General features: G+C 46.1%; 2 protein-coding genes and 1 pseudogene across 6 annotated transcripts; all 3 read right to left on the bottom strand.

The window, feature by feature from the left end:
- Positions 1–245: 245 nt before the first annotated feature.
- Positions 246–4,620, bottom strand: LOC118675131 (annotated as a pseudogene).
- Positions 4,621–7,553: 2,933 nt separating this feature from the next.
- NSUN4 (NOP2/Sun RNA methyltransferase 4) lies at positions 7,554–25,093 on the bottom strand. Of its 5 annotated transcripts, none has more exons than XM_036350726.1 (7): positions 24,848–25,092; positions 21,697–21,842; positions 20,834–21,177; positions 15,366–15,520; positions 12,581–12,741; positions 8,788–8,912; positions 7,554–8,195 (listed from the first exon to the last, which is right to left on the bottom strand). In XM_036350726.1, exons 3-7 carry the CDS (start codon positions 21,121–21,123, stop codon positions 7,919–7,921), a joined length of 1,008 nt encoding a protein of 335 aa, XP_036206619.1. In that variant the 5' UTR covers positions 21,124–21,177; positions 21,697–21,842; positions 24,848–25,092; the 3' UTR covers positions 7,554–7,918. The 5 variants fall into 5 exon arrangements, with proteins under 5 accessions (XP_036206619.1, XP_036206617.1, XP_036206618.1 ...); XM_036350724.1 differs by having other exon boundaries at positions 21,697–21,875; positions 24,924–25,092; XM_036350725.1 differs by having other exon boundaries at positions 24,924–25,092.
- Positions 21,892–24,785, bottom strand: LOC118676583 (sperm head and tail associated protein-like). The gene has a single exon (XM_036350722.1). The coding sequence runs from the start codon at positions 24,515–24,517 to the stop codon at positions 22,049–22,051; it is 2,469 nt and encodes an 822-aa protein (XP_036206615.1). The 5' UTR covers positions 24,518–24,785; the 3' UTR covers positions 21,892–22,048.
- Positions 25,094–26,120: the final 1,027 nt, after the last annotated feature.

The following is a 26,120-nucleotide window of genomic DNA, read 5'->3' as shown; positions in this document are numbered from 1 at the left end:
AAATGTTTTTCTCACATCAATGTTTCTCTTCTCTCTCTCTCTCTCTCCCCCTTCCTCTCTCTCTCCCTGAAAGTCCATAAAAACATATCCTCAGGTGAGGATTTAAAAAAAATAATCTATATATATATAAAACCCTAATATGCAAATAAGCCAAACAATGGAACTGAACTGGTTGCTATGATGTGCGCTGACCACCAGAGGGTGGATGTGGAACATGGCGGGCGTCAGCCACAGCGGGATGGTGGAGCAGGTGAGTGGGGCCATCAGGGCAAGCCTCTGGTGGTTACTGAAATTCTTTGCTCCTGCGTACCGCGGTCCTGCCTGATGCTCGCACCTGCTGCTGGCACTGGCCCCACTCCCACCTGGTGCCAGTGCCAGGTGCCAGTCCCGACCGCTCAGTGCCATCAGCAGGTGTGAACAGTGGCTGCCAGCCCTGATTGCCACCCCTCAGGGCTTCTCCACCTCCCCCTGCTCCTGATGGGTGATTGGAGCAGCAGCCACTGCTCACAGCCACCACTCGCACCCACTGCTGGCACCAGCCCCAATCACTCTGTGCCATCAATGGGTAAGAGCGGGGCTGTTGTTGTCAACGTGTTGGAGCAGCAGCAGCAGGAGCGGGGCTGCTAGCAGAAAGGGGACTGGGGGCCACAGCGGGAGAGGCTGGGTGGGGGCGCAGAGGATGGGCCGAGACCCGCCCCTGTGCCCACCGAAGCCTCGCAACCCACAGTTCCTTTCATGGTGCACAAATTCGTGCATTGGGCCCCTAGTAAATAAATATGTAAACCACAATGAGAGACCAAGATTTACCTTCTAGAATAAGGGTGGGGAACATTTGGCCCACGGGCCATATAAGGCCCTCGAAATCATTTGGTCTGGCCCTGCTGAGACATTAGGGATAAGTTAATTAAATGTTTGACCAAATATAGCAGGCTAATTATTTTTGATTGTTTGTTTTTTCCTAGCAGGCTAATTTTTTTATTTTTTGGTATTGTCCAAAAAAGCGGTCACCAACCTTTCGGACCACTGGTCCAAAACACTGTTTTATTATTTAATGGAAAAAAGCCATTAATATTCAAATGAAAGAATCTCATTAAAAATCTGATATAAGAAACAGCCTCCAAGAACACCCAAGCAGCAGTCAGAGGGAGGGAAAGTGTTTCAACAACCCAGCAGTTTTCTTCAAAATAGTACTTGACAGAATATCACTCAATCCACCGGCTACAATTCATAGAGTTTTTCATTGTTTTCTTGAGATGCAAAAGTTCATTGCTGCAGTGTTTTCAAATGACCAATCAGGTGCTACTTCTTGGTTAAAAGGCCATGGTCGATGTGTCTGATTGTAAAGCATGTTCCTCCACTGCTAGAAACATCTGCTCCCACGAAAAGATGAAAGTTGTGCTGCGACTCACAACTCGTCTTTCTCCAAGTCATCCAGCTCCACGTCGCTGAGATCAATGTTGTCTTCTACAGGAAGCTTGCCATCCTTGCCATTCCAAGGCTCTCTGGTGCTGATGGTGGGGAAAGCCCCACCTCCTACAGGTGCTGTAGATCCTTGCCCAAAAGAGAGCTCCCTGAGAAACTCATTAATGCCTTGCTCACTGAAAGATCCTTTCAGAAGAGAAAACATCTTGTATGCGTTAGTGGCTGCCATGGTGGGGTAGCCAAACCCTCCGATCCCCAATGCATTCTCAAGCTCAGACTGCACTCCAGCTTCTGTCCACAGGCACCCCCACATCTTCTTCTTGTATTCGTCTGCCAATTTCAGAAGAACTTCCAAATAAGAATTTCTGCCTGCAGTTCGTGTCAAGAATGTGGGGCAGGACGGCCACCACACAGAGCTGGTGACCCTCACACATCTTCTTGGTAACATCCTCACTGATTATCTCAAGCAGCTCAGGATGTGGAGTGTTATCAGAAAACAGATCCAGGGCCCAGGAGACAATGTTGGATCTTGCCCACCCCCCATCATAATCCACAGCAGACTCACCTTTCTGAAATATCTTGATTGTAGGAAATCCCCTAATCCCATACTGGCAGGCCAGCATCTGATAGGCCGTGGCATCCACAGCCACTAGCTTCACCTTCCCTTTTGTTTGCTGTTTCACCTCTGTAGCTGCAGCGGCCCATTCTGGCTCTAGGTTTTTGCAGTGTCCACACCAAGGGGCACAAAACCCAATCATCCAAACATCTTCACTGTCAAGAACATTCTTATCAAAGCTGTCATCTGTCAGCTCAATCACATCTTTCTTACTTGAACTTTTACTTCTACCTTGTCTTCCAGAACTGTATCCCCTCCCCAAAGGCGGTTCTTGATGATGCAGCATCCACAATGGTGTCCACAGTCCTGCCACCCTTATAATCTTCTGGTCTGTTTTGTTGGAACCCAAACTCTTGATGGTAGGGAATCCCTGCACTGCATACTGACCTCTGAGGGACTGATGTTTGCATCAGTTGCATCCACTTTTACAAAATCTTTTAATGCAGTTGCTACTTCCTTCCATTCTGGTGTTAACCGTTGGCAGTGGCCACACCATGGAGCAAAGAATTCTATAAGCCACAAACTATTACTTTGAGTAACTTCTTGGTTGAAATTTGATGGAGTTAATTAGATGACGTCATCACTAGAGGAATATAGCCCATTTACTATTAGAAAGAAGGTGTAGCTCACCAGACCCAGCACCAGGCCCAGAATCTGGCCTGCTGCGCAATCCTGCCGCCCCTCAGCTCTGCTGCGCCTCACTCCTGCTGCCCCACGTCCCCTCTAGCAGGCTAATTTTTAAGTTGATAATTTTGTATGGCCAGTAAATGATGTTATAAATATCCAAATGGCCCCTGGGAGAAAAAAAAGCTTCCCCACTCTTATTCTAGAATAAAATTTGAAACTTATAATGCCAAGTTTTATGCAAAGATATTAAGTAAAGCACTATCTTTGGACTGAATCATCATAATCTGTGATTCTTGACTTTGGAAGAGTTCAAGGTAGAAGTTCCCAGCAGGGCTTTCATGCTATTCTGGCCATATAATCAAGCCATACACAAGTAACCAGTTAAACCAGTGCCCTTACCTTGGCCAAGCGTGAAAAACCAGATATCCATAGAAAGACAAGAGCTTGCAATCCAACTGTAAATCAACTTTATATTCCACAATAGGAAATCCAGAATAGGTGTAACCAAGCAAGAACCTTATTTTCTTTAATCTGCCCTGTTATTTTGATGTTTTACCTTTGACTGAAACTGGTCTCACCAATGCCCTGACTCACCCACCTCTCTTGCTTAATCTTTAGGCCCTCAGAACAGTGAGGTTCTGGTCAGCATCCAATAGTCTTAGAAACAAAGCCTCGCCCTAGCTGGTTTGGCTCAGTGGATAGAACGTAGGCCTGTGGACTGAAGGATCCCAGGGTTTGATTCAAGCCAAAGACACATACCTAGGTTGCAGGCTCGATTCCCAGTAGGGGGCGTGCAGGAGGCAGTCGATCAATGATTTTCTCTCATCATTGATGTTTCTATCTATCCCTCTCCCTTCCTCTCTAAAATCAATAAAAATATTTTTTTTTAAAAAAGAAAGAAAGCCTCAGTCTGTTGACCACAGAGAAAGAGTTTCAAACTAGAAAGAACATGTAGGCCTCAGTTGTTTCAGCTCCAGGACAATCTCACTGACCACCTCATTGTGAAAACAGATGAAGCAACCCTGAGATAAGGACCAGACACCCTAGTGCTGACCAATCAGTAGAAACCACAACCCTGACCATGACCCTAACTCCCTTAGTCACCATGACTAATGATTTTCCCTATATAACCCATCCCCTAGAAGCCATCAAGGAGCCAGGTCTATGAGCATAAGCTACTTAAGACTCTGGGCATGACACCATCTCAATAAATCCTTACTTTCTTGGCTCCAAACTCCTGTTCATGTCTTATTTGGTTTTGATGCTAACAGACAAAAGGACCCCTTCAGTCCAGTAACATAGGCAAAACTATAGTGACAGAAAGTACACCAATGATTCCCTGGGACCAGGGATTGGGGAAAGGTAATTCAGGGCAAAGGAGCGCAAGGTAACTTTCTAGGAGATGAAATTATTTTCCATATTTTGATGGTGATGATAGAAATTATTTTCTATATTTTGATCTATTATGTACAATTACCAAATGCTATTAAGCAATACATTTAAAATTAACCATTTCCCTGCCATAAGCGTCTACAGATTTTTTGTGAGAATGTCCAACTGAAAATATTCAAGAACACCCAAATTGTAATGTTTATTTTTAAAATATTCATTGCAAATTGATTTTTTAAATTAAATTCAAAATATTGTGGCGTGTGGGGATGGTTTCCATTTTGGACATGTGGCAATTAACTGGTTAATAAATTATATTGTATGTAAATAACTTAAATAAGGGCATCGTGTTACTTTTTTTTAAGGGCATCATGCTACATTTAATCTTTTGGGACTACATTTTTTAAATATTTTATTGCTAAGATTCATCCATACTATATTTCACTGTAGTTCATTTGACAGCTGTATAATATTCCATTGTATGAATATACCAGTTTATTTGTCCACTCTTGTTCATAGGCATTTGGATTTCTGAGATCAGGGCTGCTATAAATGTTCTTGTACATGTCTCCCAGTGTACATTTATGCATTTCTCTTGGATTTTTATCCCAAGTACTAAAATAACTGGGTTGTAGAGTAGGTTACTATTCAGTTACAGGAGATAAACTTTTTAAAAGTATTTCTCTGCTTTTCTTACCTGGGTATCTCTGTCTCCAATTAGACTTGGACTCCAGGGGCAGAAAACCCTCTCATCTTGGATTATCACTGCTTTGCTTTCAACTAGCACAACTTGCACACCCAGGAGGCCAAGGGCAGAAGGCCAGGTAGCTGAGTAAAGAACAGGCAGGAGCACATACCACACAAGAAGCTAATGATGATCCTACTCCCTAGAGACCCATCTTCCTAGATTCACCAGGATTTTGAGTCTGGAAGGTCTTCGAGGGACCTCAGTTATAATGCAAATCCCAAGAAAGGAGAAGGCCTTAACCTCACCTAAAATCTTTCTCAGCTGGTACCTCTAATATCCAAATAAGGACTAGCAGAAAAGGCATAAAGAGCAAATAGAGTGACAGAAGAGGAAGAGAAAGGATTAGTGGGAAGAACTAAAAATATGCACCCTTTCTGCACAAGGACCAGTTTTTCAGAAAAAAATAAAATTAAAAAAGCAATAGCTACATGTGACCACAAGCAATTTTTAATATCCCTGTCATTAAGGTATTGCCTTATTTGTGCTAAGGTTACAATCCTATATAATAAAGAGGTACTATGCTAATTTGATCCTAATGGTGTCCGAGTCATGGCCAGGCAGAAGCTGGTGGGCAGGGACAGGGGCGGAAGTCAAGTGCTAACATCGAGCTGCCTCGGAGGTGTAGGCTGCTCCCAACTGATGGGCAGGGACAGGGACAGCTGGCCAAGCCTGAGTCCACCCCAGCTCCCGCAGGTCCTGGGCTGGACAGTGGCTCAGCAGTGTCTCCATGCAGTGCCCAGGGGCAGCTGTGAGGGGCGCAGGGCCTCGCTGAGGGGTGCTGCTGCTGCTCCTCAGCGGGTGCCCAGCGGGCTGGAGCCGGAGTGAGCGTGCACAGATTGCCCAGCCTGCTATTGCTGTGTGCCCGCCCCAGCCCTGAGCCTGCCTCCGAGCGGCAGACCCACCCTGTGCTCCAGAGTCCACCACCTCAACGCCTGTGCTGCCACCTGCCTGCCTAGCTGGCAGGGACCAGAGTGTCACAGGCCAGCTGCTCCCACCCTCAGTGGTCGAACAGGGAGGAGGGCGCTGGGTGCAGGGAGGGTACCTCAGCGGGGGTCCTCCCCGGCGCAGGGAAGGGGCCCGGCCTGGGCCTGGTGGGGAGCTTAAGAGGTCTGGCTCACCAGCCAGTTCATACAAACTGTTATTCTGCCATCTTCCTCCAGCTCTCCAAGCTAGCCCCCCTGCCCCACTGCCCAGGGGGAATGGGCTCCAGGCGACCTCTCCAAGCGCAGACTGTGGGCTTGGAGACTCGAGAAGAGTGCCCGGTGGGGCCTGGGCAGGGAGCAGTGCAGAACTACCAGGGCAGAGCTGCTTCTGTGTCTTGGTGAACTTTGCAACCAACCCAAGAAGGAAACCAAGAGGGGAGAGGCTGGGAGCTGTGGATTCCCAGCACTTTAGTCACTTGAAAACAGCCCCACTTGGCTGTACGTTCAGCTGAGAAGTGAGGGGACTGAACACCACCATCGACTGGACTCCAGTAGGTCCAAGCACCCATCATGAGAAGGAAAAAACGGAGGGAGGGGCCCTGAGGAAGTGAGGACAATCAAAGGAAATGTGTCTAGACCAGGGGTGGGCAAACTTTTTGACTCGAGGGCCACAATGGGTTCTTAAACTGGACCGGAGGGCCGGAACAAAAGCATGGATGGAGTGTTTGTGTGAACTAATATAAATTCAAAGTAAACATCATTACATAAAAGGGTACGGTCTTTTATTTCAATAGTTTTATTCATTTCAAACCGGCCCGCGGGCCATAGTTTGCCCACGGCTGGTCTAGACTTTCCCCAGCCCTCTCCCTCTTTCCACTGCCTACAAATGCCCCAGGCCCAGCCACAGTTCTGTCTCCACCTTTTAGTCCCCTGTTCTCCAACCACAGAGGAAAGAAATAAGGAAGGAGTCCATGCTGCCTCCAGAAAGTACCTATATACCTGATTGACCAGTCCCCTCCCACAGGGGACATCTGTGAGGGGTCCCGGACTGGGGGGGGGGGGGGGGGGGCAGGCCAGGCTGAGGGATGATGCCCCTCCCCCCCGCATGAATTTAGTGCACCAGGCATCTAGTAATAACATAATTGGCATGCAAATAGTAAACACACTGTGTGAGGTGAGTCCGTATGATGCTAGAGGAAGAGCTCTTGAGTGATGTGGGGTGGGTCAAACAAATGGCAGCAGAGCTCAGCCACAGACCAGGAACAAGGGGAAAAAACCAGAACATAATAAGACATTAGGAGATTCCTAGGTGCTCAGAAGGCAAAGGAGGAGCACTACCATTCCCAAGGAAGAGGCCTCATTATCCCCCACAATCCCAGTTACTACATCTCCAGTATTTCCCTGGCTACCTGTCATACATGAACTCAAGGAATACTTGCTAGAGGAATGAACAATAGAAGAGACACACACAAGAGTAACACAATCCTGTGGTAAAGACACTTCCCCAGCCACAATTGGGCAGCAGTGCTGTTGCGAGCAGGAGGAATAGCTGGAATTATTCAGCTCAGAAGAGCTTTCTCAATTTAAGTAAGCTGATTGCAGTGGCTTAACATTTTTAGGTACTTGTTTCTTACATTAGATCATAGGCCATATGGAGAAACTAGGGAGACTTGTTTTGGCCCGCCGACTGCTCAAGACTGATCATGCAGACCTCACCTCAAGTGTAAGAGGGGCTCTGTAACCACACATTGAGCCACCTAGGAGCTAGTGCTCAGGAGCAGCAGCTGGTACAAGTAGAACAGTACTTGGATTAATATGAGGCCCCCAATCACAGCCTCAGCTCTTTGGAGCTTCAACAATTTTATTGACTAAATGCTTCTTCCCAAGTTTACAGTATAAACTCACTGGCTCCTCCTCCTAAGTCCCCAATGGAGCAGGAACGTTTAGTATAGGCTTAGAGATGGAAAGTGGGAGGTGGAGTATAAGTGAGTTAGAAACCTGCTGATGCTCCACAACTGGACAGCAGGACAGAAAAACTCCTACTTCCTATTGCTAAAAACTATCTATAGAAAGACTTGAACACAATGGAGATAGGACCCAGAGTGCATCTTTGCCAATGGTCTCAGTTTCCGGTGCCTCCTTGGAAGTACACCCTTTGTCTTCACACACCAGGGCTCCAGGAACAGGGTGATGCTATGTCAGTCTACACATTTTGCAAAAGTACATAGGCCCAAAATTGGCCAGGAGGTTCGGGATTACCAGCTCCCCAACCTGGCAAGATGGGAAAAAAGAGAACGTGTCCATGAAAAGCTTTCTGAAATGAGTCAGATCTTCCACCCGAACTTCTATGTTATACTGATTGGCCAGGAGCTCGATGGCACCTTGAACCACATACTCGTTCTGTAAGTGTGAGAGTGAGCAGGTGGAATAGACAACGTAGCCTCCTGGTTTTGTGGCAAGAAGTCCAGCCCTGAAACCAGAAAGAGACAAAACAGTGACTAGTGAGCTTCCCAGAGTAGGACAACAGAAAGAGCTAGAAGCATGGATAGTGGTGTCTACTGTGGAATGGATAGCTGTGTTAGCCTCTGAAGTCTCTTCCACAATGAAAAGTCATTCTCAAGGCAGAGAGCAACCCAACCTTATTCCATGAGCTCTCCTCTCGTAGCCTTCTTGAAATGACCCTGAGCTGTGGCTCTAGTTATGAACCAAACCCTGATGCTGGCTATGGACTGAGTCTTTACCCCAGTCCTACAGAATCTTGACCTCACTAACTATGCTTCAAACTTGAGCTACTTACTGATACTGGGACTAGCATGGAGAAAAGTGGACACACCAATAAGTGAATCTATGTGGCCTACCATACTATGCATATCCTACTACATAGGGTTTTTATGTTCCAGAGAAGTAATATCCTCTTGATATCTGTCTCCTTCAGGCAGGTCCTCAGACAGAAGACCCTTCTATGGGTGATGGTCTTGGCAAGAGCTTCCAGTCCCCCATGTAACCAGAACCCCAGAGCATTCTGGCACAAAGTCCTGGGGGTATGTAAATCTATCACTCACGCAAGAAGCTGCACCTGCAGCATAGGTAACATCTGCCGCTCCTTCTTTCTCGACCGCTGAAAAATGTTGTTCTCCTCCTCATGAAGGGAGTGGCGGTCTGTGGTACAGGGCACATCCACCAGCACCTGCCCAGCAGTGTTAAAAGGTAAAGTATTAGAGCTCCTTAAGGCCAGGGCTATTTTAGGTCCCTGATCTGGGGGGTTTGCAGAGAGCTCCCTCTGCCAATGCTTCCATTGCAGAGTAGCTAACAAAACTCCTCATTTTAACCCAATAGACAATTGTGAAATATTGAGTGGGAAAACAGTATGTTTAGGTATACCCACGGCTGGTAAAAAATAAATAAATAAAACCAACACACAAATAGCTATAATTACATAATTGATATCAACCTACAAGAAGTCTTTAGTGCTTCAAAGCTCTGTCCTTGGTTCAGTCCTTATTTGAATAAAATCATCCAATTTACAGATCATACAGTGCCCAGGGGGTAACTAATATACTCAATAACAGGATCAGGATTTATAATATCTTATGCTACCCTGACCAGGTAGCTCAGTTGGTTAGTGTTGTCCCAGTTCACCAAGGTTGTAGGTTCAATCCCCGGTTCAGGACACACACAAGAATCAACCAATGAATGAATGAATAAATGGAACAACAAACAATGTTTCTCTCTCCCTTCCTCCCGTCCTCTCTCTAAAATTAATAATTTTTTAAAAAATCTTATGCTAAAACAATGTCATATCTGATATGAAAAGTTTTAAAGTGAGAAATGTAAAATCATTCATTTACTAAGAGCCTACCCTGGGCTAGGCACTAGAAACAAAAACAAAAAGAAAAATGTTTAATTGTCCTATGTTTATATTTCAAAAAAGTAAAATCATCTAAGAAAAGATATGTTCATTTTTAACTAAACAGAAACTCCAGGTAAATTAATAATGACCCAGTGTTCAATACTTCGATGTTTTCCTAGGCTGCATGAATTGACACAATACATAGAGTCCCATATCTCAAGAACTATGAGAGGGCTGGCTTTCGCAGGAAAAAGCAACATTAAATAAGGATGCCCAGAGAAGGGCCACTGGGATGTTTAGAAAACACATCACAGAAGAAAGTAATAATTCTGTTTCCAGCAATGTAGTGAACTAGATGTCCTGAAAACCCTTGCAATACAAAACACCTAAAGACTGGATAAAATAGCCCTGGCAGTTTTTCTCAGTGGTTAGAGCGTCGGCCCTCAGACTGAGGATCACAGGTTTGATTCCCAGTCAAGGGCACGTACCTCAGTTGCAGGAGACAACCAATTGACGTGTCTCTCTCACATCAATGTTTCTCTCTCACTCTCTCCTCCTCCCTCCCCCCTTCCTTCCACTCTCTCTAAAAATCAATGGAGAAAATATCCTCACACCTCAGGTAAGGATTAAAAATAAAATTAGAGAAATCCTCAAAAATCAAAGAAAAAGCAGCATAGCCCCGGCTGGGTGGCTCAGTTGGTTGGAGTGTCATGTATACCAAAAAGGTTGTGGGTTTGATTCTGGGTCAGGGCAAATACCTAGGTTTCTGTTTCAATCCTGGTCAGAGCATGTACAGGAGGCAACCAATCGATGTTACTCTTTCGCATCAATGTTTCTCTCTTCCTTCTTCTCTCTCTAAAATCAATAAACATATCCACAGGTGAGAGTTTAAAAATAAGAAAAAGTAAGCCCTTGCTGGTTTGGCTCAGTGGATAGAGCGTTGGCCTGCAGACTTAAGAGTCCCAGACTCAATTCCAGTCAAGGGCACATCCCTGGGTTTCAGGCTTGGTCCTCAGTGGGGGGCATGCAGGAGGCAGCCAATCAATGATTCTATCTCTCTCTCCCTTCCTCTCTGAAATCACTAAAAATATATTTTTTTTAACTGTAGGAGCACAGATCTAGGGAGGCATGCTGGAGCTGAAGCCAATGGCTTCTATCTTCTATCAAATCCCAAGTAACCAACACAAACACACCAAAAAACAAAACAAAAAACAAACAAAAAAACCCCCAGAAAACAGGGCACTGGGCCATTTGAGGTAGGGAATTGGGATGGAAATCCATAACAAAGCCAAAATCCTCAAAGGGCTACACTGTCAATCAAAGAATAAACTAGAAAAAAAAAATCAGCCCACAATGGACAAGAGAACTTGTCTGTTTTCGCTTAACTCTGGGCAAAAAGAAAAAAAAAATCTCCCTGATAATTTTTAATGACTAAAATAGAAGGTTCAAATCCAGAATGCCTGCATGATCCAGAAAATCCCACACAGAATAATTAATGGTCCTGGGTTAACAGATCCACCAAACACCTGGGAAAAGGAAATTCAGGTTCCTTGCTAGAGGAATGCAAATCCTCTAATTAACTAGGGCTCTGTAATTAACTTGAGAATGATCATCCTATCCTATATAATAAAGAGGTAATATGCAAATTAACCCTCATGCCCTCACAAGATGGCTGCCTATGACCAGGCCAGCAGGGGAGTTAGTGAGGGACGACCAAATGACTGAACAAGCAGGCTGTGTGGGGCGAATAGGCCGGCATGGGGGTTACTGAGGGACGGCCAAATGATTGAACAGCAGGCTGTGTGGTACAACCAGGCCAGCAGGGGGGGCAGTTGGGGCAACCAGGCTGGCAGAGGGGGCAGTTGGGGGCAATTAAAGCTGGCAGGGGGGGCAGTGAGGGGCGACCAGGCCGGTAGGGGGGACAGTTAGGAGCGACCAGGCCAGCAGGGAGGGGGTAGTTGGGGGCAACCTCGCCAGCAGTGGGGGGCAGTTAGGGGTGATCAGGCCAGCACACAGCGACAGTGAGGGGTGATCAGGCTGGCGGGGGGTCAGGGGGGCAATTAGAGGTGACCAGGCAGGCAGGCGAGTGATGAGGAGCCAGCAGTCCAGGATTGTGAGAGGGATGTCCGACTGCCAGTTTAGGCCCGATCCCCAGGATCAGACCTAAACTGGCAGTTGGACATCCCCCAAGGGGTCCCAGATTGGACAGGGTGCAGGCTGGGTTGAGGGGACGCCCTCCCCCAACCCCCCCCCCCCACACACACACATACACATGAATTTCGTGCACCAGACCTCTAGTAAGCTGATAATAAACAAAATCGTTTTCTCAATCCTACTCAAGGCAGAATAGCTTGTTGCAAACCAGCCCTCAAGCTGGAACAACTAGAAATGCTTAACAAAATATTTAAAATACCTATCTGAAATCATTAGAGATCTACTAAGGGAAGCAAGAAATTTAAGGGTTTCTGAGCAACCAAGTTGAAAAATAAAATAAGCCTAATATACATTTTTTATACTCAGTCAGGTTCAAACTTGTTTTTGCTGCAGTCCCTAATGAAGATAGTAGTAGCCAGTCATGTAAGCTAAACTGACAATTCTGTAGATGATTGTTTTCTCCAAATCCCCTAGACTTTGGGTGGTGAGCACACAATAGAGTATACAAATATGAAAGTATAATATACACCTGAAATCTATATACTATAATGTTATTAACCAAGGTTACTGCAATAAATTTAATTGGGAAGGGGGAACTAGAGAGTGCATACCTTATCTAATGGGAATGGTCACTACCATAAAACAGTTTAGTATTCTCACAAGGAAATATGGTCCCAGTTTTTGAGGACATCAAGGGAGTAAAAATTGTATTCTCTGTTCAAGAGGAATTTGCAGAGAGCTGACCTTATATGCTCAAAAATGTAGGGCTCAATCCTACTGCCCAGGGCCTGGAGTCAGGATGAGGAGGCCAGATTTGGCTGGCTGAATATCCCAGGACAGGAATCACTCACCCGGTCATAGGCGTCCCCCTCCAGTTCTCCCCACTTCCTGCCATCCCATGAGGTGACTCGAACTCGACTTTTATCCCTAACATCTTGAGGTACATAGCTGTGAAGGACCTTATGAAGTCTGCCTGTTCGGGAAGTGGAGAGATCATTGGCAGCAAGATTGCCTGTAGGAACATAAATTTGAGGGTTGTTTTTTTACTTCTGTAAAAAATGCCATTGGAATCTTGATAGGGATTGCACTGCATCTATAGATGGCTTTTGGTAGTACGGACATTTTATGCCTCTGGAAATAAAGGAACTTCAAAGGTCATGGCCCAACGAAACATCCCACAAGCAATGGTGCTAAAGTCAACAATAAAATAGGTTGTCCCTGGTGATTGTGGTGCCTCCATACCAGCCCTGGACTGCTTATATCCCAACTTCTCTCATGTAAGAGAGAAGTAAACTTTTCTTCATTAAGCTAGTTGAGTTTTCTATTGTATATGACCGACCCTAATCCTAATTGATTCACCATCTATCTTTCATTTTCCCTTTTGTAACAGACACTTTGCTCTTGGTTCTACAATAAGAGAAAGTATTAACTGCAAGCTTGCTGATAAATGGCAATTGATACCTGGCCTCAGAGTCAAGGAGAGAAATGGAGGTGGGAAGTGTGGTTACGAACTAGAGAGTGAATGTATGGCAACAGAAGAAAACTAGACTTTGGGTGGTGAGCACACAATAGAGTATACAAATATGAAAGTATAATATACACCTGAAATCTATATACTGTAATGTTATTAACCAAGGTTACCGCAATAAATTTAATTGGGAAGGGGGAACTAGAGAGTGCATACCTTATCTAATGGGAATGGTCACTACCATAAAACAGTTTAGTATTCTCACAAGGAAATACGGTCCCAGTTTTTGAGGACATCAAGGAAGTAAAAATTGTATTCTCTGTTCAAGAGGAATTTCAGTTGGATATGAACTGAGAACAGAAAAGCTGAGTCCTATTCTGTCTCTACCTTCAACTTACATAAAAGGTTAAGTTATTTAATCTCTCAATGGCTCAATTTCCCCCTCCATAAAAGATGAGGGCCGGACTAGGTAAACTCTAAGTTCCCTTCTGGCACTGAAATTCCTGTCTCCCTGAGATCAAGGAGTTGCTGGTAATTCAGCACACCGAAGAGCAACTCTCAAGTACGTCTCCTTGGCCCTTCTTGCTTCTCTTAGTTCAAGTTCCTCCTCTTCCAAGCAACCCTACTTGTTTCCATCCCTCTTCTGATGGATTTCCACATCACTCAGTAAGATCAGCACAGCTCAACACACAGGCTGGGCTCTCTGGCATCGACCTCATTATGCTGTATCAACATCTTTTCTCCTTTCCCTCTGGACTTCCAGAAGACTGAGATCAAATGTGGTGCCTCTCTAGAATCATCCATGGGGCCTGTCATGAGGCTGGAAGCTAATGCAAGTTGTACAAGTTGTCTGATGAGAACTGGAAAAAAAGGGTCCAGGCCCAACAAAAAGGTAGGACATATTGCAAGACAAGCCTGCCTGAGCGCCAGGGTGAATGTGAAAATCACAGCCCCCTTGTGGATATTTGTCAAGTCCTTAAGGAGAAAATACTGCCTATTTAAGGCAGGATGTAGGCCAGTGAATGGCTGAAGTGAACACTTGCAGTTCACAAGGTCCAACCTAGGCTACACTACTAAAATGGTAAAACTTGGGCCTATTCCCAAGGAGTTAATAATTCTGAAGAGAAGATGCATACCAGTAAAGCTCTGATGCAAGGCTAATAATGCGCTAACAGTTGCAAGGGTGATGCCCAGGATTGGGCACATAGGAGACAGAGCATCACTTCTCAACTGGCCAATAGAGGTCATGAGGAAAGACTTCCAGGAGGTGGCACACTTGAGCTGAGGCTTGAAAGTTAAAAGGGATCAGATAGGAGTATTCTAGAGAGAAAACATAACATGAACAAAGGGGGGAGTCTAATTTGGGCAACAGAGTAGTAGGATATGGCTGAAGCACATAAAGCCTGGGGAAGAATAACATAAAGCTATAAAGCAGGGGTTGGGAACGTCCCACAGGCCCTATACGGCCCGTGAAATCATTTGGTCTGACCCTACTAAGGCATTAGAGGTGAGTAAATTAAATGTTTGCCCAAATATAGCAGGTTAATTTTTAAGGTGATAATTTTGTATGGCCCGCCTATGATGTTATAAATATCTGAATGGCCCTTGGCATAAAAAAAGGTTCTCCACCCCTGCTATAAAGGTTCACTGCAGCCAGATCTTATTACTTTAGCTGGCAACTACCTTAGAGATGAAGTAAATAGGGGTGAAAGTATCATATGGTAGACTGACTAGGGCAGTGGTTGGCAAACTCATTATCAACAGAGCCAAATATCAACAGTACGATTAAAATTTCTTTTGAGAGCCAAATTTTTTAAACGTAAACTATATAGGTAGGTACACTGTTATTAACTTAATTAGGGTACTCCTAAGGCTTAGGAAGAGCCACACTCAAGGGGCCAAAGAGCCACATGTGGCTCACGAGCCGCAGTTTGCCGACCATGGGACTAGGGCATTAATTTAATCTGCCTTCAGAGACCTTGCTCTGCTTGGCAATCTTCCTTGGCCAATTGATAGAGAAATAGAGGAAATAATCAACGACAGAAAAAATACACCAGCAAGCACTGTCCTCGCTCTGACATTAGGACCAAAGACATCATATTCAGTGTGCCCCTGACTGGGTGAAGTAGAGAGCTCTCACTACCCAAGACACCAGCCCTCTGACTTACGGCAACAGTCAGTCTGAAGCAATGCTAGTGTCTTTCCCCCGGGGGCTGCACATAAGTCAAGCACCGTGTCGCCAGGCTGCAGGCCAAGGGCCAGGACAGGCAGCAAGGAGGCAGCATCCATCAGGTAGTAGTCCATGACACCTAGGCTGCCAAGCCTGGAAGAGAGAAGAGCACCTTATTGTCAAATTACAAGTCAGAAGATCCAATGGGAGTCAAGGTCACCAAGTCCATGTCCTCAGGGGTTATTAAGCTCTACTCAGCAACAACTCATTTATTTACTCACTCACCCACTCATTTACATAGCAGCCAGAGTAATCCTTTTAAAACAGTTCAATCCACTCTAATCCAGCCCCACTAGCCATCTTTCTATTTGTTAATTAAGCCATGCCTGCTCCTGTCTCAGACTTTTTGTTGCTGTACCTTCTACCTGCAACACTCCAATATCCCTCATTTGTTTCCTCACTTCTTCAGATCTCTCCTCACAAGTTACTTCATCAAAAGGCACTGGTATTCCCTGACTACTCTATCTAAAAATAGAAACCACCTCCTCCCATCCCCTTCTAGCTCTCTATCTTGCATTATTTTTCTTTAAAACACTTACTATTCACTTTATATATACAGATGTGTGTATGTGTTTCCCCGCTGTCCCTCCCTATTAGAATGAGGGAAGGAATTTTGCCTGCCTTCTTTATCATAAACTGAAACAGTGCCTGGCATATAGTAGGAACCCAGTTTTATTGGGTTACATATTGAGATACAAAGTACTTTTTAGGCTCAGAGAAGAGTGTCATCACTTGTGCCTGCTGGAGTCCCAAGTTAGGCCTGATGAAGGCCCATTCCTTCATCAGGTAAAAAATATACAAAATAAAGAAAAAAGGATGGAAGGAGACTTGACTTGGGGTGACAAACACAATACACAGATGATGTATTACAGAAATTGTATACCTGAAATCTATGTAATATTATTAACCAATGTCACCTCAATAAATTAATTAAAAAATTAAAAGTAACCATAATACCAAAAAAAAAGGAAGAGAAGCATTCCAAGCTGAATAAAAATGAAGACACAAAGGAAAAGAAGCATGCAAACTCATAGCTTTTTCAGAAGCAGTGATAATCTGATAATCTGGTATAGTAGAAATACAAGGTACATGACACTGAGATTGGAAAGCAGATGGAAGCCAGGTTGGAAAAGGTCTTAAACCCTTTGCTAACGAGTTTGGACTACAACTTGTAGGCAGATACCAAAAGCTTAAGGAAAAGTATGTGTCTGATCATCTAGATGGAGTTTTAGAAAGCTAGGTGGGCTAGAAAGAACAAATTAAAAATATTAGTGAAAAGGCTGTTACAAGAGTCCAAGTGAGAGCTGACAAGGCATGAAGAGAGGCAGCAATGGTGTGGGTACAAAGGGACAAAAGACAACAATCCAACAGTCATAAAAGGACTCCTCACTTCCACGCTAGTTGTCATAAGGTGGTACAGCCATTCCCCATTCCCCTGCCTGAGACACAGCTCAGCATGACAGCCACTGGAAATAGACTCAAGGAGACAGAAACCTGGTCCTGGTGCCCTGACAGGAAGGCTCTGGGAGAAATATATGACAAGACTTAAGACACAGGTAGCACCACTGACAGTAAGCTACAACAGCTACAAATCCCCAGTCGTGAAGTTGTGACACCTCCCGCATTCAGGCTCAAGCCAGAATGGGATTTTTAAAAAAATATTTTTAGTGATTCAGAGAGGAATCAATTGACAGAGGGAGAGAGAGATAGAAACATCGATGAGAGAGAATCACTGACTGGCTGCCTCCTGCAGGCCCCCCACTGGGGATCAAGGCCACAACCCAGGCATATGACCTTGACCGGCATCAGACCCGGGATCCTTCAGTCCACAGGATGACGCTCTATCCACTGAGCCAAACTGGCTAGGGCTATGATGGGATATTTTAAGTCAAATCATGCTGGGACTGTCTGTGAAACTGTGTACCTCATGCCTCACAAAGGAGAATGAGAAGAAAACTAAAATATCTGAGAAAAGCACAGAATGCTAACACACCAGCACTGGCCCACAAAACCCATTCTCCTCAAGTCCCTTCCTTTAGAAGCATCACTCCTTAACCTTTTTAGTTCACAGACAATTTTGAAAATCTGCTAAAAGCTACAGTGGCTTTTCAAAAAAAGAAGTACAACAACTTTTCAGACAATTTCAGGAGTTTCCTGGACTCCCTGAATACATCTTTGAACTCCTGAGAGGTTAAGGATTCCCTTGATTTACATAGAGCCCATTAAGACAAGAAGGAAGAAAATGCCAACTAAGTCATACAGTTTCTTCCCCAACTACTCCCAAGGTGTCCTCCCTGAGTGGCAGCAGAGCACCTGAGACAACTTAGGAAACTACATGGTTCTTATTTACTCCATGGTTCTGCCTAAAGTTAATGCCTCCAAATTGGTCTCCAAACCTACTCCAATCTATGCACTCACCACCACAGTGACTAAAATGATCTTCCTAAAGCCCTAGCCAGTTTGGCTCAGTGGATAGAGCATCAGCCTGTGGACCGAAGGGTCCTAGGTTCAATACCAGTCAAGGTTGCAGGCTCCTCCCCGGCCCAGGTCCGGGTGGGGCGCCTGGTGGGGCGCGTGCAGGAGGCAACCAATCCATGTGTTTCTCTCATATCGATGTTTCTATCTGTCTTTTCCTCTCTCTTCCACCCTCTCTAAAAAAAAAAATCAATGGAAAAATATCCTTGGGTGAGGATTAAAAAAGTAAAATAAACTGTCACTCTAAAATAATAATAATAAAAATAATCTTCCTGAAGCATAGCTTTGATGAGAATATGTCAATAGTAAGATATAGTACTTATTAGGGCTATATTGAACTAGGTGTTTAAGATGTATAATTTCATTTAATTTTCAACCCTATGAGGAGAACCCAAATTCGAGAGCCAGTCTGCCTGGATCTCAAATCCAGCCCAGTTGCTCATTAGCTGTGTGGCCTTCAGCAAATACTCAACTTGTCTGTGCCTCAATATCCTCATCTATAAAAACAATACTCACCAGATAGGATTACTGTAAGGAGTAAAGAAATTAATAAAAGTCAAATGCTTAGAAAAGCAGCTGGCACATAGTGAACTCTAGTTATTCAATGCCACATGTCTCATAAATGATGAAGGCAGGAGGTAAATACAGGTTTTCTTGACTCCAAAGCCCATTCTGTACATTATTCTTCTCTTCTACTCAGAAACCCTTTCTGGTGGTTCTCTAAAACAAATCTTGGCAATTTACAGCAGTATGTACTAAAGGGCACATAGCATGAAGCCACCCAGCCCTGGCAATTTCAGCTATTTTTAAGCAACACTGGGCCACCAGAAAAAAATTTCCTTTCCCCAACCTACAAGCTCCTGACATCCAAGATTCCCACATATGGCCTACATATACTTTTCCAGCCTCATTTCTTACTACTCTTTTATTAAAAAATTATTTTTTTATTGTTTTCAGAGAGGAAGGGAGAGGGAGAGAGAGACAGAAACGTCAATGATGAGAATCATTTATCAGCTGCCTCCTGCACACCCCACACTGGGGTTCGAGCTCACAACCCGGGCATGGCCTTGACCAGGAATCGAACCGTGACCTCTTTGTTCATAGGTCAATGCTCAACCACTGAGCCACGCTGGCCAAGCTCTTACTACTCTTAAGAATACAGCCTTGCCCTAACCGGTTTGGCTCAGTGGATAGAGCGTCGGCTTGCGGACTGAAAGGTCCCAGGTTCGATTCCCGTCAAGGGCATGTACCTTGGTTGCGGGCACATCCCCAGTAGGGGGTGTGCAGGGGGCAGCTGATTGATGTTTCTCTCTCATCGATGTTTCTAACTCTCTATTTCTCTCCCTTCTTCTCTGTAAAAAATCAATAAAACATATTAAAAAAAAAAGAATACAGCCTTCCTTCAAGCCAGTTGCTAGGCCTATTGCAAAAGCCTCCTAATTTACATCCGCATTTCTAGCTTTGCCCCTCTCCAATGTTTCCCATGCAGCAGCCAAAATGATATCTTAAAAATTCAAATATGGTCATATCATTCACCAGCTTAAAACCTTTCATAGTTCCCTTTTACCCTTAGAGAAAAAGTCCAAAATCCCATATTACCTATAATACCTTTATAATATGGCTCTTGCCTGCTGTAGTAGCCTCATATTTAGACTCTTACCCATGTCATCAGCTTTAATTCCTACTGTATTCAGGTCTTAACTTAAATTTAACACCCTCAGAAAAGACTGGGTTATATCTCCTAATTATAGCATCTTGCACTTTTCCTTTGTAGTACTTATCAAAATCATAAATAGTGTGTGTGGGGGGGTTAATTTATTTTTATTTTGTTTTTCTTTATTTATTGATTTGAGAGAAATATCAATTTGTTGTTCTGCTTATTTACACATTCATTGGTTGATTCTTGTATGTGCCCTGACAGGGGATCGAACCTGCAACCTTGGTATATTGGGACAACACTCTAACCAACTGAGCTACCTGGCCAGGGCCATAAGTAGTGTTTTAATAGCTGTCTTCCTCACTAGACTGTTAGCTCCATGAGGGCTTGTGTGCATCCATAATCCAGGCACTTAAGAATGCCTGGGACAACCTGCTTCTGGTTGGGGATTCATATGTAGCAGATCAGCTCCCTCACTGCGATCTATTGAAAGTCAGCCCTCGACACAAGGGTTTGTAAGAAAAAAGAAAAAAGAATGCCTGGCATTTGGTATACAATAAAAATTTGTTGACTGAATGAATCAATCCTTCAAAGATGAATTCCACATTCTACAACTAACTCTAATCTGTTCTTTTCTCAATTTATAAAGCACAATTTAGCATTTGATTAGTTTCTTTTCCATTCAACTTCATACACATTTGAGCATTGGATCAGAAGACCAGAAGTTTTCCTTTCTTTTTCCTGGAGTGCTAACTCTGTGCAAGCCCTGTTTCCTGGGCAAGTCCCTCTTCTTCTTTGGTACCATGAGGTTACTTGTCCTACTCACTTTAATGGGTGATTATAAGAAAGCAGTTGTAAATAACACAAATTTTAACTGGAGAGGATGTAGTAAATGCTCAAGTCAGAGGTGGTTGTTTTCTGTAGGAGACAGTAGATCAGAGGAGGTTCAAAGACCAGGTTCTGGTGTCAGACCACCAGAATCTATTTGTTGTACCACTTACTATCTAAGGGACCTAAAGCAAATAAGGACTTCAACTTCTCTGCACCTGTTTCCTCAAATGTAAAGAAGAAAAATAATATTACCTCTGAGGGCTGTTAACAGAACAAAAGGAGATCACATATGTGCAGCACTTAGAAAAAAGGCTAACATGTATAAGCACTCAGTAAATACTAGCAATATTATGATCTCTATTTAAGACGGCAAAAGCTGGGTCTCTTCCTGTCTGCTTCCAGCAGACACTCAAGACAGCCCCAGCCGTGGCTCCAGATACTACCTGGCAGGAGGGAAACGGCTGACATCCCCTCTGGTGAAAGTGAAGCATCGAAGGTTTGGACTGCAGGCCCAGGAAGCTGGGGATGGAGCTGCCGTCTGGCCACTCTCAGGCTCCAGTTCCCCATGGGAGTGGGCTTTATTCACAAAGTCTCTGGCATGCAGCTGCTCCAGTTCATCACTCACATGATCGCAGGCAGCAAAGTTATTGACCAGTGCACCATACTTCTGCTCTGAGAGAAGACTGACCCGGATTGATGGCCAAAGATCTCCAAACTGCACACCGTAGGTCATGTCAAAATTCTGCAGAGCCAGGCGAGTGGCAGGAAATTTGGGCTCTGTGGCAGCCTACAAGGGAAAGAACAGACTTATTTGTCTTCCAGTCTTACCTCTCTATCCCCTACTGCCCAACCCCAGCAATAAATCAGATCTCTAGAGATAATGTGGATCCAGTTAGTGCCCACTCCTGCCTTTGGACCCTTCTTCTGCCAGCCAGAGAAGTGTGGGAGAGAAAAGTACTAAGGAGCTGGTCTATCTCAGGGGTGTGAGAGAAAGGAAGCTGTAGTTCTCACAATAGCATGTGGGGGTCACCAAGAAAGGGGCACTCCTCCAGGCCTTGGAGTAAGAGGAACTTAAGAGAATGAGAGCTCAGAAGAGGACTTGAGGAAAATCTACAGAAGATTGGAAGAAATTATGGAGCCCTTAGGGAAAGTATCAGGCTGAAAAGCAAAAGACCCTTTCTCTCTGACTAGCCCTTCCATTTTCTAAAGCACTTTCATGTCTCCTAGCTTACGTGAGCACAACAGATAGTTCAGTGGGATACAAAAACATCAATCTTCCACATTTGATGGAGATAAGGGTACTTACCTAAGGTTATGCAGTGGCAAAAACCATAATGCGATCACAGGGTGGAGGGTAATTCTGGAGAGTTTCCAGACCCCAGGAAGGTAGGAAAAGGAGAGTTCATTGAAATTTTGGGGTTCAAACCAAACTGGGAACTTCTAGGATGACTTCTATGGGAGTAGCAGAGAGGGACATCAGTCAGGCTTGACGAGCATAAAAGTAGATTAAAAGGAAAATGAAGGTATCAACTGAGGAGTCCATAAGTTGGTCCTGATTGCCACAGCTGAGTGTTACTATGGCTGGCAGTCCTGTTCCTGTCTGTGAATTTTGCTTTGGCCTGGATTTCTGGTTTGGTCAGAACTCTTGCTCTTGGCTCTCATTTCTTATTACAGTGGGGACTCTTGCTCCAGCTCCTGCTGTGATGAGAGCTTTTGCACTTGCCCTGCCTTTTGAGATGGTGGGAACTCTTGTTTTGGCTCTTGCCCTGCCTTTTGAGATGGTGGGAACTCATGTTTGGACCTTGACTTTTTCTATATTGGGGACTCTCACTCTGTCTTTGAAATATAGCAAGTTGAAGATTCTCACTCTGATCCTCATTTAAGCTTTGGTTGGAGCGATTGGTCAGGCTTTGATTTCTGCTAAGATGGCGACACTTGCTTTTACTCCGACTTCTGCTAAGATGGTTGGGATTCTCACACTGGCTTCGACTTCTGCTTTGGTGGGTATTCTTGTTCTGGTTGTCACTACTCTGGCATTTATTAATTATAACAGTTGAACTGCAGCTGGGAATATTGCTACTACAGCTGGAACTCGTGGATGAAGGCAATGGAGAGCTGTAGGGTATCTGGGGGGGCTCTTTGCAAGAGCCTTGAGAAGCCACAGAGTATACATGGAGGCCACAGGGCGTAGTATCAGGGTGGCCGCAGGGTCGGGGGGCAATGGGTAAACTCTGGGGGTCAAAAGGTGTTCTTAAAGGGATAAATGAATAGATGTGGGTAGAACATGGAGGCTGTCGAGGGGGTTGGGGTGGGCCCCTAGGGGTGCCGTAAGTGCCACAAGGAGGCACCATGGGCTGGTTAGGACACTGAGGGGGCCCCGTGGAACCAGAGAGTGGGCAGGGATTAGGGGTGGAGGGAACCACAGAATATATATGGGCATTGCAAGGGGTTCCCAGAGGTGGTCCATGGGGGTAGCTCTGAGCAAAAACATTAGGTAAGATAGAATCACAAGGAAGGCGGGGGGGAAGTGATGTGGGATTAACAGTTTTCAGGGTTCTAGGGACCAGAGTAGGTAAGATAGCCCCTTGGGGAAGTGTTTGGGGGCGGGAATTTGAACAAGTTGTGATGGAACAAGAAGGATCAGAGAGACCACAAGGGTGGGAGAGAAGTGGAGGAGAGGCGCTATCCTCACGGGGCTTGGGTTGATCAGAAGGAGTGTACTGGTCAGGGCTGCAGGGAGCACATGGCTGTTTTAACTCTGGAGATTTGGGGGATTTCACTTGGGGATACACTGGGGTAAGGAGAGAGGGTTCATTATAGCTTCTACGGGGAGGTGACTGCGGTGGAGATATAAACTGGTTGCCCAGGGGTGAAGGGAAAGAGAAGGCAGAATTAGGATACTGCGCAGACTGGGGAAGAGGTGGCTCCTTGGAACAGGGGGAACCAGAAATCGGGGTGCCAGAAACAAGGTACGAGTTCCCATTAGTCTCCCAGGAGGAAACGGACTCTAAGCAAGCCTTCCTGGAAGCCTGGGACTGGAGTGAGCAAGAAGAATCAATCATTCCGGCTGGTATAGGGTCGCCACAATAGGGGCTCCCAGGGGTAGACACGGGGGCCTCTGGGGGAAGATGGGAATAGTGATGGGAGTCCTCTTGAGGGGAGCGAGGACAGCCCGGCGCATTTGCCTGGGAAAACAGGGAGCCACAATAATTTTTCTCCAGGGGTGGGTCAAGCTGGGGTTGAGGTTTACGAGAGTCTGGAGGCCTCAGATGACCCAGGTAAAGCTGGCCAGTGGGCGGGGAAGATGCTGAAGAAGGAGAATCGTTGTAACTTCTCCCTGAAGACCAGGTAGGGTACAGAGGGGAGATCCGCGAGACGTGCAAAACCCCGTGAGAAACGGGTGGGTAAGTTACTGGTCTGTATTCCATGGGCCGGTGAGCAAGGTAAGGGGAAATCACGGGGCCAGTCACCGGGCATGTGACCAGGGCTGCAGGATACTGCGCAGAGTAACAGAGGTAGGGGCTCTGGTCCGTGTAAGGGCTTCTGGGGCCGGGCCACGGTATTCTCGGGGGGCTCATCAGGCTGCAATAGGGGCTCTGCGGATGGAGAGGGGGTGACCCCCTGAGCCTGAATCGGCCAAAACAAGGACTCGGAGGGGGTGACCCCCAGTAGACAGGCTCGCAGCAGGGTTGCCTTCCGAGGAGGGGCAAACAGGGTTCAAAGGCACATCTCGCCAGGCGTAGGGGAGGCTGTGGGGGTGGGGAGAGGGGCGGTAGGGGCCGGGAGGGCACCGGTTCCGGCAGGGAGCCGGGCCGGCCCGTGTCAGAAGAAATCCCAGGGCCGCAGGTGAGGCCAGAGAAGGGGTCTCTGGAGAACTGGGGGGAACCCGGAGGGTGAGTGGAGCTGACGCACCCTTTGCCCTGGTTTGGGGAAGTGCTGGCGGGATGGGCAGGGGGATCGCTGTAACCTTTCCTGGGCCCCAGAGGCAGCTCGAGGGTGAGGAACGGGGAGAGTCCTTTCCCGGAGGGCGGCGGGGACCCAGGCAGAAAGGGGAAGTTGCTAGGGCCTTTTTCGACAGGCGCGGGCGGCCGGGCTGAAAAGTCTACCCGGAAAGGAGAGAAAGTCATGTGGGAAGGGGGGGAGGGGAGGGGGAGGAAAAGGGAGGAAGGGACGTGGAAGGGACAGCGGGCGTCCCGGGGAAGATGGCCGAACGCCGGGAACAAGAGGCCGTGACGTAACTGGAAGAATGAGGGCGGCGGTGATGACGTCAGTGACGGAGGCGGAGACGGGAGGCTGCAGACGGAACACGAGGGGGAGTCGAGGACTAGAGGCGAAATAAAAGGGCGGACAAAAGACTCGGGCGCGGACAGCACAGACGCGAGAGGGAGGGGCTAGTGACGCCCCCCGAGGGGCGGGGAAAGAGGCCCAGGGCGCCCCACGGGGCGGGAGTGACGAACCTCACGGCAAGTTTCCCGGGGGCGGCCGCCGGGGCCACAGTTACCGTTCCCGCCTGGGCTTCCGGCTAGCCCTTACCCATTTCTTCTTATGTCGGTGTCTCCGCAGGACCTTCGCGAAGTCCGCTCGCCTCAGCAGGTGCCGAGCCCCGCTCACTACCAGCGAAGCCATGTCAGCGTGCCCCACCGGGTAGTTCCGACCGGAACTGCAGCGCGAGACGCCGTGTTCCGAGGGCGCGCGCGCTCCGCCGTAGGGGGCGGGGCTGGAGGAGGCTCCGCCCACCCGGGCTCTCAGGGGCCAACTGGCCCCTCCAGGGTTCCCTTGAGGATGCTGGACCAGAGCAACTATTCCCGGAATGGTGGCTCCGCCTGGATGCTTGGTGCATTGGGAGAGACTCCATGAAGTCCTCATCCCAGAAGGGGGTGTCAGGGAGGCCTGGGAGCTAGCAGTTGGTACTGAAGGGGTTAGGTCCCACTTATAATTAAAAGAGAGAAAGCACAGGACTTGCTGGTTGATTGGCCCCATATTTAATAGTGCACACTACACCACCAGCCAATAGCTGTGCTCTTACCCTACTTTTATTCTTATAACTTATTACCACCTAATATGTATTTATTTTCTTATAGCCTGCAAAGTTATTTCTTCTTCTTTTAAATATATTTTTATTGATTTTAGAGAGAGAGGAAGGCAGAGGGGTAGAAAGAGAGAAACATCGATCAGCTGTCTCCTGCACATCTCCTACTGGGGCTCGAACCCCACAACCTGGGCACATGCCCTGACCAGGAAATGAACCAGCAACCTTTTGGTGCATGGGAAGATGCTCAGCCAACTGAGCCACACCAGCCAGGGCAAGTTATCATTTCCAAAAGGTGAAAAACATGCACTCCCTATGTTCATTGCAGCATTATTTACAATAGCCAAGATTTGGAAGCAGCCCAAGTGTTCATCAGCAGATGAGTGGATAAAAAAGCTGTGGTACATTTACACAACAGAATACTACTATGCCCTAAAAAAAAACCCAAGAAGGAAATCTTACCCTTTGCAACAGCATGGATGGTCCTGGAAAGCATTAAACTAAGTGAAATAAGTCAGCCAGAGAAAGACACGAACCATAATTCCACTCATGTGGAATCTAATGGACAAAATAAATTAACAAACAAAATAGAAAAGACTGACAGCTGTCAGAGAGGAGGAGCATTGCCCCACTGGTGAAGCGATGAACCAAAAACAACAACAACAACCTCATAGACACACAACAGTGTGGTGATTATCAGA

The sequence above is a fragment of the Myotis myotis genome, unplaced genomic scaffold, assembly GCF_014108235.1.
Source record: "Myotis myotis isolate mMyoMyo1 unplaced genomic scaffold, mMyoMyo1.p scaffold_m19_p_2, whole genome shotgun sequence".
Taxonomy (NCBI): Eukaryota; Metazoa; Chordata; class Mammalia; order Chiroptera; family Vespertilionidae; genus Myotis; species Myotis myotis.
Note: the sequence above shows the minus strand (reverse complement) of the source record. Positions and strands in the feature narration are given on the sequence as shown.